Genomic DNA, 14,997 nt, shown 5'->3' with positions numbered 1-14,997 from the left:
ATTTCCTATGACCATAAAATAAATCTTAGGTGAGGGGTGTATGCTTATAATTGGGAGAAGGGGTCCAGAATTCAGAAAGGAGGGTACTTGGAAATCTATCCATCAACAATCCCTACCATTTCCTCTGTGTAAGCAGCACCTATCAATAAATCAGCAAGTGGTAGTGCATTTTTAATAATTACAAGGAAAATTTTGCCAGCTTTTGTTATAATAATATACAAACAAAACAGTGGTTTTTTTCTCCTGCTCTCAAAGATAGGTTGTTGACAATTACAGTTTTAGAAGCATAAGGGACAAAAACTGCCCCAAAACTCAAGATGAAGGCTAAAATCAGATTCCTTTTTAAAACACCGCCCCTAATGGTACGCTGGTAATATTACTGTGGCGGCTCTAACCGTGGGTGATTTCCTATACCCACAGTCAGTGCAATAAAAAGATACAATAGACATAAGAATAGCTTAAGAGTTAACTGTAAGATTATTTTTCAAGTAGCTTCTTCAAGTATAATACCTGAACTTCTAGAAGAAGTAATCGCTGCAAACATTTAAAAAGTGGAAATTCTATGCAAGGACCCAGGAGATTAACACAATTGAACATAATAGCTCCTTCCAAAACATTTCCTAGGGACTGGATCACAAAAAGTCTTAAAACGGCTTTCCAAATATATTTTATTTATTCAATGAAGAAAGGGCTATTTGAAGTTCTTCTATTCCTTTCACACAGAGCCGCTTCACTGAGCTTTAAGAGAAGCATTCGTCTGTAGGCGCAAAGTGAGTAATTCCTCAGCTTCTAGAAAAGGTAATCATTGCAAACATCCGAAATGTTGAAATTTATGCAAAATGTCTTTTGTAAAGATGCAGACAAAAACCTTGAAATAAATATCATTTTAAACATTTTAAATATCATCCACACTTAGGTTTAAAAATTAATACTGAGATGCTTGTGAACGCATAGGGCATCTTTGGACAGCAACAGTGGCTGTCTCTGAGGAAATAAGATGGGAGGGAGTTTTACTGTTCCCCCTGCATCCCTCCTGTGCTTTATATTCTGTACTACGCACATGTATTAATATCAATCTAGCTTGATCTAACTACTTAATTTCCATTAAACATGGTCTCTTCAATAGGTAAGTCAACTCATCTACCCTAGTTGAGGTGTACAGTCTTTCTCTACAGTCCGTACTGGAGACCTAACTTCTCCCCACTCTGGACCTCAGGTATTCTGTAGAGCAGAGGAGTATCCTGCCTTCTTTCCAAACTGAGCATCAGCTGTGCTGAGTGGTGTGCTGGCACTAAAGGATACAAGGAAAGTAAGTTTCTGTCTCCTGGCTAACCCCACAGGAGGGCTGGCCCTCTGTCCCCAGGCTCCAGCCCTACCCAACCTTCTTCCAGCCTCAGAGCAGCCCCTGCCCTTCAGATGAATCATTCTGGTTGTTTCCTGGTTGCCCTGGCACTCCACCCTTATGATTAAATGGCTTCTTCAAAGAGGCTATGCACTCTCTTCCTTAGTCATCCTGCGTGAGATACAATAACCAAGAGAGAAAGTTAAAGCCCCTCTTCCTCTGAGCTCTGGAATACCAGTGGAGTCCAATCTTCTTCTGGAACACACTAGTTGTGTGACCTTAGCAAATTATTAATCTCTCTGAGCCTCAGTTTCTTTATTCTTTCTCCATCCTCAGAGGGATGGAATAGAGATTAAATGAGATCAGTTGTTAAAATGCCTACGGTAATATCCAAATCATAGTAGGTGAACAATAAATGTTATATGACATCATCTCTCTCCTCCTTCTTCTTCTCCTCCTCCTCACCAGTATTAACGGATTCTCACTCTCAAAGGATGATGCCTTCAGATTTCCCAGGGCTGCACACACTTCCAACTCTGTCTCAGGAACCAATTCCAAGCAGTTTGGAATAGTGGATAGGGTGGGGTTTAGAGTCAAAGCAGCTTTGTCTTGAGCAAGATCATTTCCATCAGTTTCTTCAATTATGAAGTGAAAATAATTATACCTTCCTCTCCAGATCGGGGTGAAGATGACAGATTACGTATAAAAGGCTCCTGGCGCATAAGAAGTGCTCTCTACATCGTGGCTGTTTTCACTTTACTCCAAGTGGGCATATCTATTCGCTGGTCCCAACATGCCTTTCTTCTCCTGCCTCCACATCTTTGTTCAGCCTGGTTGGCGCTGCCTGACCTGCCCTCTTCTACAATCTCCACCTCTGGAAATTCCCATGCATCTTTCTAGTCCCAGTCCCATCTGAGGGCTTTTGAGAGGCTTTCTTTGACTACAATGGCTTTCCCACACCTGAGGTCATAAAGAAACCCCCAGAGTCCCCAAATCTTTCCCCTGTGGCCACTGTTAGACCTACTAGGAACTAAGAAGTCAGGCAATAATGTGCAGAAAAGACTCCAGTAACTTGTGGCCAAAAAACAGCTTTCCAGTGGACCATTCCCGAGCTCCCTTGATTATGATCTCCATGTGATCCAGGAGGGGTCACTTGCCCTTCCAAAAGTCAACTCCCTGGTGCCTTACTCAGGAGTGTCTCATAACAGAAAATGGTCACTTGGTTCACTGATAAATTAAGGCACACTGATGCTTCTGGCACAAGGAGAGAACATATCAGCTGATGTCCACATGAGCAGCTGCTGTTCCCATCTCCCCATGGGCCTGCGTCCAGCTGCTCCTGCATCCATTCAGTGCAAATTAGATTGAGCCATTCCTCTCTTAAACGTTGGACAGTTGTAAGCACAGCCAACTCCTTAGCAAGTCATCCAGGACCCTTCACAATCTGGCCCTCACTCTTTTTCTGGGCTTTTCTTTTGTGGCAGTCACCTCACATCTCTTGTTGTTAGTCAAGCCCACCATAATTAATCTTCCCTACCTCCTCACCACCGCTCTATTTGGAAGGTCCTTTTTTAACCTCTTTACCTAATGAATCACACCAATACTTTAAAGCCCAGCTCAGATGTTGCCCTCCTTGAAGAACCCCCCCAACCTGTCACAATTTATTCTCTGCCTCTCCCATCAGCCCTCTGTTGACAAGCTCTCCGTAGTGCTGGCAGTATGTCTACTCCATGGTACCACCCAAGCGCCCACTCACACGACACTGCCATTATGCTTACTGAGCTCTCTCCCACAAGACCATAAGCATTGGGCGGTCAAGGATGATTTTATAACCCTTTATCTGTCCAGCAAGATGTCTGATAACCAACACATTTTATTTAATGAATTGATGAAAGAAAACAGAAATAAAGGAATGAAGGAAGCTCTTCCTTACCAAAGACATCATCCTTCCCAGCTTTCCCATCCAAAATGTCTGGAAGCTACTCTTGGTAGGTATGAGTTGGTGAGGACCTAGACAGGGTCTCAGAGACATGTTTGCAAAAAGTGTGCACTCAACAGAGGTAGGAGAGGGAAGTACCTTTGTCCAAACTAACAGCTCCCTTAGAAAACAGAAGTCAGAGAGGTCTTTCATTTCTGTATTTCTTGTTTTCACCCTCCTGTTCTCCCATACAGGTCTCATTTCTAATGAAATTTGTTAAGTGATAGTCTACAAAAATGTCATTATGTTTTAATTTATTAAGTAGCTATCATCCCAGGCTTGAAAAATCCCATATCCAGTACTACAACCACTCTGTGAAGCACCATCCCCAGAAATTTTTCCTCTGGTAATTGTCATTTCCACCTCTAGGCCTGGCACAGGATTCCTGCCTGCTGGCTCATTTTCTGGCTAATTTGGTTCCTTTACATCTATGGCTTTCAATGGCCCATATTCAATATGGGGATCATCCTACTAGGATTTTCTTTAGAAAGTTCACAAAGGTATGCTAAACATAAGCAATGTATCAGTTTTTAAATCTGGGTGGAATGAGGCTGTATCATATGACCCAGGAAAGCCTGCTATGTTCTTTTATAAAGAAAACCAAAGAGCTTCTTGATCCTTGCCATTTTCTGTAGGAAAATGCCTCTCCAAGTACATCCCTTTCCATGAACTCTGTAGTGGGTCATTTATGGGGTCAGAGAAATACACAGAAAATTTGCCCAAGCTGTTTAGCTCATATTTATTAACAGCTTAATAAAGAACCAGAGCTGTGCCAAGAACTTTACGTGTCTTTTAATCTTCCCCCAATTCCTGGGAGGTTTTTATTCTGGTTCTGCAGATGGGGAGCCTGGAACACAGAGAAGCTGATAACTTACCCAAGGTCACACAGCTGTGGGTGCCAGATTAAGCTTTTGAAGTCAGGTCTGCTGGTTCCAGAGCCTGAAAGTAATACCATTACTCCGAGCTCTGTGGCATGTTCCTTGACTCCGTGTTCAAGAAGAGTTTTTCCAACACGTTTAGTTATTAGACAGCTCGCTAAGACATGACCTTACTCCTTTAGGCATTTTATACTATATTCTTATGATCTTCTCTTTAAAAGAAACTACAGTAATTATTCAAAAAATATTGCCCAAGTGTTCATCATATACAGATGTGCAGGCCTTTTCTAACATTTGTTAAATAACATAAGCCCCATGAATAAAAGATTATTTGTATCTTCTCGGCCCACATTTTTAGGTTTTGGTATAAAATGTCTTCAGTGGGTACAAACTGAACAGCTCCCTTTGTCAATCATTGGAAAGAGACACTTGCATTCTGCATGCCTCTGTCCACAACCAGATGGATGCTTTTCACAAGGGACCTCAAACATTTATGAAGCATGGCCTCCCTCTACATGGGACAGTTGCCAGGCAGTATGTGCAAACAGCAGGGAAGGCGACATGGCCCTATCTCTGCAGGAGTTTACAGTCCAGGAGTTGACCCCTTTCAGGAATCTGAGGGCCACAGACAGGCCATAACATTAGGCCCACCGAAGTCCATAAGGCAAGAAGTTCAGGAGAGAAAGAAATCATAAAACCTTTGGAAAGTGTCAATTCGCTTTACTGGAAAAGGTTCTCGGAGAACAATTTTTCACCTCCAGCTTCTCTCATTAGTGCTTATTGGCCAGTATTGGGAGGACCAGGCCAAGGGTAAGACTAGGGTGGAAGATGCCACAAGTTAATTGCCAAGAACAGAGCTAAAGAAATAGCTGGGTTGCCTCTGAGTATCCAGCAACCTCACTGAAAATGGGTTAATTTTTATTCCCAATGGATGTTATAACAGGCAACATATGCATATTCTAAAACAAACTGAAGGGCAAGCAATACAAAATGTTAGGCAGTGAGCTTTCCTTCCACCCTCAGAAGCAGCCACTCTTACCTGGTTCTTGGACTCCTTCAAAAGTGAGTTCCATGCATTTATAGAGTGGTTGATAAACGTTTATGGGCCAAGCAAGACTAAGTGAGGTGGCCCACCCCCAAGACCTGGCCCCAGGGATGTATGAGGAAAGTGGGCAATGAAGAGTTAAATCAGGGAGAATTGCTCCAGGTCTGGTCAGCTGGGGAACACTGCCTAGCTGACCACCTGTGGTGTGCAAAGCCAGGCCCTCCCCACTCACAGCTCACCTCACAGCTTTGCTAGGCACTGCCCACCTTTCAGAGAGAAGCAGTGTCAGTGGTGGGCAAAGGAAGTGGATAGGGGAGAGGTTCTGGAAATTTCTAGGGAGATTTTAAGTGCTCACAAGCCAAGCTGGGCCAGCTGCTCTTCGGGCTTCTTTGCCGGCGGGGCTGGGGTGCCTGAGCGCATGCTATCCCATGGGGCACAGGGTAGTGCCTCAAAGTGAGGAGAGAGAAACTTTTAAATATTTATCTTCCTAAAACTGCTCTCCTTGCATCTAGGAGAAGCACGCAGTTGCTGTGTAACCAACAAGGCAGCAAATCCAGTTGGTTATCACCCTATCCTGTAACATATTTATAAAGTAATGAACGGTCCGCTGAAGCAAGTTTGGGCTTCTGTCTCGCTCCAGCCACCTCCTCGCGCAAATCCTCAGCCGGGAAGCCCACTAACGTGGGCTGCAGCCTTCCAGCCTCAATTCCCCTCCCTCTGCTACCCCTTTCCCCCTCCCCTCTACAGCCCCTCCCCCCGCTTATTTGGGAGATTAGAGTTCATTAATTAAATCCTGTGCTTAGATCGAACTGTAACATTATTCCAATCACATTTATCTCAGAGGCGGCGGAGGAGATGGCAGCCTCGCTGGAAACGCGCGGGGGAGCCTGAGCAGGCGGCCGGTACGCACAGCGCGGCGCGCTCCATCGCCAACGCCGCCGCGCAGACCCTCCATCTTCCTGCCCAGACTCCTGGCCCCGCTCGGCCCTGCCTGGGGGGTCGGCTTCCCTCTGGGGCTCCTGCCCTTCTCCACCTCCCGAGCCTCCGCGGCTCCCCTTCCCGGTCCCCTCCCCCGCCACACACGCTGACACGCGCGCGCGAACACACACACACTCACACACACACTGGCACTCCAGCGAGCTGCTGGCCGCTCAATGGACCGATTTCCCTGCTTCCCCTGATCCCAGCCCAGCCCGGGATGAGAAACTGCAAAATGGCCCGGGTCGCCAGTGTGCTGGGACTGGTCATGCTCAGCGTCGCCCTGCTGATTTTATCGCTCATCAGCTACGTGTCCCTGAAGAAGGAGAACATCTTCACCACTCCCAAGTACGCCAACCCGGGGGCGCCCCGAATGTACATGTTCCACGCGGGATTCCGGTGAGTGTGGGCCTCTATTGGAGAGCCCTCGGGTATCTGGTTTATTTGGGGGGTGGGGGGTGGGGAGGTGATAGGTGTTTTGGCTTCTCCGAGACACTTTGGGCAAGATACTGCGTGGTCCTTCCACTCCTCTCTGATTCTCCCTTCCCCCTTCTTTATTTATTTATTTTTAACCCGAAGCCCCTAAAAGCCGTTGTCCTAATCGATGTGATTGCATTTCTCGTATTCTTCCTCGGCATCCCTTCCCCCATTTCAAAAATGGGGGGAGGGTTTAAGGAGAATGATGGTGGAGGGAGAGGCAATGAGTGTGTGTGGGAGGGGGGCGGTGAGCCGGGAGATGGACGCGCGGGAGGTGAGCGCCTTCCCGGGGCGGCGTCCGCAGACTCCGCGGCCGGGCTCCGGGCGGTCCGGGGCGACTTAATGGCGCAGGCGCCGGACTCCCCGAGCGCGGTGCTCCCTCTTCTCCGTCACGCCCCACCCCATCAAACGATGCGCTGGTCTATTCTCCTGAAGCCCCTGGGGTATTTTACCTCGATCCTTTCCCCACTGCTGCCACCACGGCCCCCCACCCCCCTTTCCCGGATTTCTGCAATTCCTCCGCCCTCTGCGGGAAGCAAGCCTCCGAAGGGCCGCCTACCCTCGCCCCTGGGCCAAGTCGCCGCCGCGCGAGGGGCTGGACAGGGAAGGCTCCAGGCGCAGCTCCTCGAGAACCCCTGCCTCTACCTGTGAACCTCAGGAGCTCTTCCAGGAGGACCTCCCGGGGGCAGGTGGCAAATACAAACCGCAAGCTGTGGTCCAAGGGGCCAGAGGTGCGGAACCTAGAGAAGCCCCACCTGGGCGCAAGAGTGGAGCTGCCTGCGGCCTCCGGGGTCCCCAGTCAGGGGACAGGGAGCGAAATCAGACTCGGCTCGGGAAGTAAGAGGTTAAGGCAGGAGCCACCCCCAGTCTTCCCCTGGGTCTCCGGTTTCCTCTGCCCTTTCTCCAAAAATCAATTCACCCGGACAGCCGGGGCGCCGCGGGTCGCAGCGGCGGGGGCGCGGCCGCTGTCCACGGTGCTGACTCCGCGGTCCTCGCGGCTCCTCGGGCTCCGGCAGTGCGCCCGGCTCCCGCCCCGGCTCTCCGCGAGACGGCCATTTTATGGTCTCTCCCGCACCCGGAGGGATGGACAATGGAGGCGGATTTCCCTAGTTTTCCTTCTCTCCCCCCGGGTGTGTGTGGGAGCAGGGAGTGGACCAAATGAGAGGGGCTCTGGGGCGGGACGGAGCCAGTGCTTGTGCCAGGTGCACCCCCACTCCCCCCCACCCCCCGCGCCACGCGCACCGCCCCCAGCAGCCTGGACTTTAATGGCTACGTTGGCTTCCCCCAGCTGAGGCCAGCACGTTTGTCTGTGTACTCATGCTCCTCTCCAGGTCACAATTTGCGCTGAAGTTTCTAGATCCGTCATTTGTGCCCATTACGAATTCTCTGACCCACGAACTCCAAGAGAAACCTTCTAAGTGGACATTTAATCGGACAGCGTTTTTACATCAAAGGTAGGATAGGGGGAAAAGATCCGAAAGGTGTTTTTGAATTCTGGAGTTCAAAACAAAACAAAACAAAATACTCCAAAACCACAAAAATCTATCCCCCACCGCGAGGTGTTACTTGCATTGTCTTCTAGACCTGACTGCACAAAGGCTGATTGGTAACTCTTTTTTTATGGGCGCAGTGCCCTCATAAAAAGAAAATATCAAGAAGACCAATTTGAATGGAAGAGAAAAAGATATTTCCAATATGCTCCCTAACTTGGGCTTAATTGAGCACAATGATTTCTAGTTAACATGCATGGGTAACACTGCCAAAGCCATCTACTAAAAAAAAAGAGTTAATTGCATAAAGACCACCTAATGCATTTTCATTCTCCCACTGAGATAATGTTTAAAAGTGAAATAAAATAGAATTGTCTCACACTGATACACACAGAAAATAGTATAATCTGCTTATCAATTACTAGTAAAAAATCTTGGCCCAAATATTTGCAGGTATTTAAGTATGGTTTTGTTCTGGTTTTGCCTATTTGTTTTCATTAAACCTTTATAGCCCTTAATATATTATAAAAGCTACCCAACATCATTTTTATAGGTTGTTGGCTTGTAACAGCCTGGTTTACACATGAGGGAGTGTGTGTGTGTGTGAGTGTGTGTTTGTGTGTGGTGGGGAAGAAGGATGAGATTTATTCAAATTTATTATCCTGAGTGATTCTGGTCTACTCTTAGCAACCCCAGATAAGTCATTACATCTTCCTTTTTGGTGGGATTATTATGCTACTAAGTGGAATGTGAGCCATCTAGTGTATTCATTAGAGGTGTGAATATTTATTTTACGAATAATCATTTTACCACTCATTTAGGGAGCTGTGTTTGGTCATAGTATTTCTGGTTACTGCACCTTTTTTATTTTAATTGAGTGATAGAATTAAAACCAATTCAGTAAATATCTATGGTGTCATTAAAAGCTCATATAGTCATGTGATTATATTAAAATTTTTAAAATACTATTCAATTAGAAACTAGTCCATGGCAATAACTGATTAATTCTAAAACCAAAGAAGTGCCTTAAAAAAAACCCATTGGGTTTAGTCCAATATTTTAGTCCGATATTTTATAGACAACCCAGAAAACTTTCATGCTAGAACACATTATACATTTCCCAAAACATATTTCAAACTCAGTAAAAATTGTCTTCCCACACTAGGCCATGTAACCCAAATGACCAGTCAGAACAATATTTCCTTCTCAAAACTTCCCTCCTTTCAATCCATTTATTAGGTAAACTTTAATTTTCCCAGTATCATTTTAAATTTACTTTACCTTTATGACAGGTAAAGACTAGCTTGTAAAGAACAGTATTGGTAACTTTGGAAGTTTTAGATTAAAGCATTCAGTTTATGTTGCTTTATACTTTGACAAATGAAGTGGTTTTTTTTTTTAAATAAAATTCCAGTTAAAATGATGATATGCACAGCATTTAGTTTCAAACCTGTTTTTGTTTTGTTTTGTGTTTTTTTTTAGGCAAAAGACTTAGGAAATTCACAACGTGATTTCTTAGAATTAGAGAATCTAGTAGCAAAGTAACATGTTACTGGTCTCTCATAAATGTTTTAAATAGCTGAAACCTTAAGAGGAAATGCGCAATTTACTTAAAGCTCAACATGAAAGAGACCTGAAATTAGTGCTAAGTATCACCCTTGACTTGTTTATCCTCTTAATTCTTAGAGTATACACACATTTTCAGGATTCACAATAGCCTCTTTTTCTAAGGATTAAGTTACTCCAACTAAATTGTGTTTCTATATAATCAAGTAGAAAAATATTCCCGTTTCATTATTCAAAGGACCTTAATGAGATTATCACCTCATTTCTATTAAAGATGCAACTACATTCACAGTTGTTACCATTTCCATATTTTAATAATAGATAGTACTATAGTGACTCATATCTATTTGGCTTTTATTTGGATACCAGTGATATTTGATATTCCTTGAACACTACAGTCCAATAGCAAACAAATAGTACCTGGTTACAAACTCTAAGTCACCAATGTTTATGCATTAATTTGAGCTCTTTGGAGCCTGTGTAAATTGTCTCCCTATATTTTCTGACATAGTTTGACCTATGGCTCCTCCTTGATCAAATACATAGAGCAGAAAACCAAAGAATGGCAGCTAAAACTGTAAGTGACAACATTTATAAGCCTTGAAGGATTACATCCAGAACTTGATTGAGAAATTAGCACATCTGTAGATTCTGAAGCAGTCTTTCCCCCAATGACCGCAATTATTATGAATGTTTAATCTTTCTTAGATACAATGGGCCTACGATTCTTGTCTGAATGAAATGGCAGCATAAGACATAAGATGGAAAATCAATTCTTTTGAATGGGATGCATTTAATGAATTTCTTTTCATTTTAGGCAAGAAATTCTTCAGCATGTCGATGTAATAAAAAATTTTTCTTTGACCAAGAATAGTGTTCGGATCGGACAACTGATGCACTATGATTATTCCAGCCATAAATATGTTTTCTCTATTAGCAATAACTTCCGATCACTGCTTCCAGATGTGTCACCCATTATGAATAAGCATTTTAATATTTGTGCTGTGGTTGGAAATAGTGGGATCCTGACAGGGAGCCGGTGTGGACAAGAAATAGATAAGTCAGATTTTGTTTTCCGTTGCAATTTTGCCCCTACGGAGGCTTTCCAAAGAGATGTTGGAAGGAAAACCAACCTTACCACCTTCAACCCCAGCATTCTGGAAAAATATTACAACAATCTTTTGACTATTCAGGACCGTAACAACTTTTTCCTCAGTTTAAAAAAGCTCGATGGGGCCATTCTTTGGATCCCTGCATTTTTCTTCCACACTTCAGCAACTGTTACCAGGACATTAGTTGACTTTTTTGTTGAACACAGAGGTCAGTTAAAGGTCCAATTGGCTTGGCCTGGAAATATAATGCAACATGTCAACAGGTGTGTATATTTTATTGCCTTTAAGTCTTACCCCACCAGATGGCAAATCAATATTGTAATCTCTTGGGGGTGGGAGGTATCCGATTAGTTACTTGTTGTGGTTAGCTTAGCACTTTAAGGCAAACTCTTATGTTTTTATAATGAAAGAATGAATCATTCTCAGTAAGAAGTTCAATCTCCTACTTCCAGCTGGTAACAAAGTGCCAAATGGGGGGGTGGGGAGGGGACTGGTGTTTCATCAGTCTGCCCTCTCTAATCCCTGTCCCCTCCCTTGGTGGTAAGCCTAACAGCCAATCACAGAAATCATCAAAAATCAAGAACTGTCTTTAATGGAGAGCTATGTCCCAATAATGCCAATGGCTGACTTAGCCAAACCAAGCAATTTTCTGAAAAAGATGCAATTGACTTAAAATGTTCCTTTTGATTTTTGTATTTGGTTTTGTCGATGTCCAAGATTAGATAGCCACTTAGAGAAATCATAAACTGTATAATCGGCCTTTAAAATTTGGGATTCCAGTGACAAAACATGTGAAAGATATTTTATGAGCTTGCTATTATCCCTTGTAATTTGATAGAGACATTGACCAGAAATGCAGTATTTTTGTCTAGTCTGATGAGTCTTAACTCTGGCTGTACTTTAGAATCACCTGGAGAACTTTTAAAACTATGTTGCCTGGGCTCCACTTCAAGGGATCCTAATGTAATTTATCTGGCAGGGGGAGGAGAAGGGCCCTGGTACCTGTTTTTCTTAATAACTCCCCAGATGATTCTAATATGCAGTCAAAATTGGGAGCCACTAATCCAGGGCATTTTATAAAGCAAAATTAATTGCAGGATATTTTTATTTAAATCATCTGAGGAAACTGCCTCAACTCTAATTTCCCCTGTGCAAGTAGCCTCCATGTCCTAACATACTGTCCGGATAGTCCTACACATTAAATTGGGTTCTGGGAGAATGGGTACTCAGGGAGTTCTAAAGACTTTTATCCCATAGTAGATCATTCCCTCCTGTAGTCCTCTGAAGTCCCCCAAACTTAAGACCTGTTTAGTTGACCTCTCATAGAGGGAGGAATCATCATCTAATAAAGTGGTATGTATCTAACATGTAGGGTGACACCATAATACATAGTCCAAACAGGAGCTCTGTCTTTAAGAGAAAGAGGGTGCTATTAATAACAATAGGATAACAAATAAAAATTGGGACTATCCCAGCTTCCCAAGATGTGTGGCCATCTTTTTGAGAGGTGATATGCCCAACTCTTAAGTTTAAAGATGAGTCAACTGAGGTACAAAGAAAAGGAATTATTTACCACCTAATGTCACTGCCCAAAATTAGAATTAGAAGCCATGCCTCCCAGCAACCTGTCCTCCTGTGGCCTTTTGACCTCATCATTTTGCTCCTGTCTTACTTTATTTAAGTTCAGCCATACCAAAGGACTTGTCAGAAGTCACTGTATCTCCTTAGTAAGAAAACCAAGACTAAAGTTGTATAATGTTTTTTTAAATTAATTTATTTCTGAGAGAGAGAGAAAGAGAGAGATAGTGTGAGCAGGGGAGATTCAGAGAGACAGGGAGATATAGAATCTGAAGCAGGCTCCAGGCTCTGAGCTAGCTGTCAGCACAGAGCCCGACGCGGGGCTCGAACACACGAACCGCGAGATCATGACCTGAGCCGAAGTCGGATGCTTAACCAACTGAGCCATCCAGGTGCCCCAAGACTAAAGTTTTAAATTTCAACTGGAATGGGGAAAGGTCTGTGAAGCTTTCAAATAGTAAAGAAGGAATGACATGTGCTTAGAAACTTTAGGAAATTGGCTTGAATGCCCTCCCCTGCCCCTAGCTTTTCAGAAAGGCCATGGAGTGAGCCATAATGCTTCACAGCCCCTCAGGCTGGAACCGAACACATTGGTTCAATGAAAACTCAAAGGAAATACAGTCCATAGGAACCTGATTCAGGAACAGTTTAATTTTGCCTCCACAGCCAATGATACACACTCTTATGAACTCATTTCCTGACTCCGCAGCAGTCTCAAATATTTGGCTGTATAGGTAGGAAGGCTTCAAACTACTGTCTAAATATGGAAGGAAAAACAGCCATAATCTAGCATTTTTTTTAGATTCAAAAAGCGTTTAAATGCTTTTCTTAGGTTCTGGCATGCTAAAGAAGGGCTCAGGAATCCCATAGAAAACAACGGAACAGGGAATATGATTTTTTAAAAGAAGATACTGAAAAATAAGGCCCCACAATCTCTCCAGACCAAAGAAACAGCATTTAACCTCTAGATTTGGATAAGAAAGTGACACAGAAGGTGCCCTTGGATGAAACAACCTCCTCCCCATTTCCAAGGGGACTTTATGTATGAGAAACATAGTCATTCCCATTGCTCCTGGCCTTCTGCGGGGTCACCAATAAGTCAGAGCCACCACTCCTTAGCACAGCCAAGAGGCGGGGCTTGTGTCACACATGTATAACCTGTGCTGTCACACAGGAGCTGTGCTCAGAAGAGCCGGCGCTTGGTTTAATGCTCTGCTATCCCCCTCTCAAAACTCCGTGAGTTTTGAAGGAAGGGCCCACATTTTTGTTTTGCACTGGGTCTCACAAATTACGTAGCCGGTCCTGCCCAGAGGTGTTCTAAAATATAGATTCAAAGCAAATACTATTAAAAAAAAAAAAAAAGGCAAGTACTATTTAAGTTTCATGTCCAAATCCACCTCCCGGCCCAGTCATATTGACCTATCTGATTGAAACCAGCACTGGCCTCTGAATCCACATGTACTTACTGTTCCACAGGTACTGGAAAAACAAACACTTGTCACCCAAACGACTGAGCACAGGTATCCTTATGTACACCCTTGCATCAGCGATATGTGAAGAGATCCACTTGTATGGATTTTGGCCTTTTGGATTTGACCCCAACACAAGGGAAGATCTTCCATACCATTACTATGACAAAAAAGGAACCAAATTTACCACCAAGTGGCAGGAGTCACACCAGCTGCCTGCCGAGTTTCAGCTGCTGTATCGAATGCACGGGGAAGGGCTCACCAAGCTGACTCTGTCACACTGTGCCTAAGACTCTGAACAGAAAGTGCCAAATGGCCATTTAAAAAGTGCCCCAAATCAAACGGAATAGTCTTCAGAATAGAACCCTAGAGAATTCCTTATAACGATTGTCTGCTGCTTAAAAGGAAAGATGTCTTCTCTCCCTCTTTCTGCACCTGCTCTTTTAAGGGTCTTGGCAAGACAAACGAATTGAAGCCACATGATGTAAACTTGATTGATAAAGGGAATGTTGCATTGGGAACCATGCTGCTAACGAAATGGTCGGAAGTATTTTTGTGTTTGTGTTTTGATAATAAACTGCCTCCCCATTTTTTATGAGGACGAGAGCTGTCGTTCCTGCAGCTATGAGAGACAGTCCTCATTGTCACAGGCCTCTGGCCAATTTGGGCAGGATTTCAGTTCTGCCTGGGTGGGATCAGACTCTTCAAAATGGAAACAAACAAACAAACAAACAAAAAACCACTTGCATATCTCATCTCTCACTCTCTATTTCTCGCTGTCGTTCTCAATCTCTTTCCTACAACCCCTTGCCCCACCACTGTGGAGTTTAATAATTTGCTAGGAATCATATTAAATTAGCTTTGCTTGTATGTGTTGCACCTGTACTTGCTTGATGTGATCAAGGCTCTGGGTAACTTTGATGTTGACCAAATCATGATGGATCCCCTTATGATTACTTTTATAAGAAATGCCACTTGCCAGGTTCTCACTAGTCCATGCTGTCATTCTACAGCAGAGTGGTCCCTCTGTGCTGAACGGCATATAATGGCATATAAGACAGTGCATTTTTCACTGTCACAAAGA

The 14,997-nt window shown here is 44.0% G+C and overlaps 1 protein-coding gene across 1 annotated transcript; it reads left to right on the top strand.

Moving 5' to 3' along the window:
- Positions 1-6,365: 6,365 nt before the first annotated feature.
- ST8SIA3 (ST8 alpha-N-acetyl-neuraminide alpha-2,8-sialyltransferase 3) lies at positions 6,366-14,712 on the top strand. Its single transcript, XM_039230487.1, has 4 exons — positions 6,366-6,620; positions 8,030-8,152; positions 10,572-11,129; positions 13,921-14,712. Exons 1-4 carry the CDS (start codon positions 6,442-6,444, stop codon positions 14,201-14,203), a joined length of 1,143 nt encoding a protein of 380 aa, XP_039086418.1. The 5' UTR covers positions 6,366-6,441; the 3' UTR covers positions 14,204-14,712.
- The last annotated feature ends 285 nt before the right edge of the window (positions 14,713-14,997 follow it).

Source organism: Hyaena hyaena, unplaced genomic scaffold, assembly GCF_003009895.1.
Source record: "Hyaena hyaena isolate Hyena2069 unplaced genomic scaffold, ASM300989v1 scaffold_47, whole genome shotgun sequence".
Taxonomy (NCBI): Eukaryota; Metazoa; Chordata; class Mammalia; order Carnivora; family Hyaenidae; genus Hyaena; species Hyaena hyaena.
Note: the sequence above shows the minus strand (reverse complement) of the source record. Positions and strands in the feature narration are given on the sequence as shown.

What these genes read in the sequence shown, in the direction of transcription:
- ST8SIA3 (XM_039230487.1), top strand. Translation starts at nt 6,442, where the DNA reads ATGAGAAACTGCAAAATGGCCCGGGTCGCCAGTGTGCTGGGACTGGTC. An exon ending in ATGTTCCACGCGGGATTCCG is followed by an intron (nt 6,621 to 8,029) that starts GTGAGTGTGGGC and finishes GCTCCTCTCCAG; the next exon opens with GTCACAATTTGCGCTGAAGT. An exon ending in ACAGCGTTTTTACATCAAAG is followed by an intron (nt 8,153 to 10,571) that starts GTAGGATAGGGG and finishes TTTTCATTTTAG; the next exon opens with GCAAGAAATTCTTCAGCATG.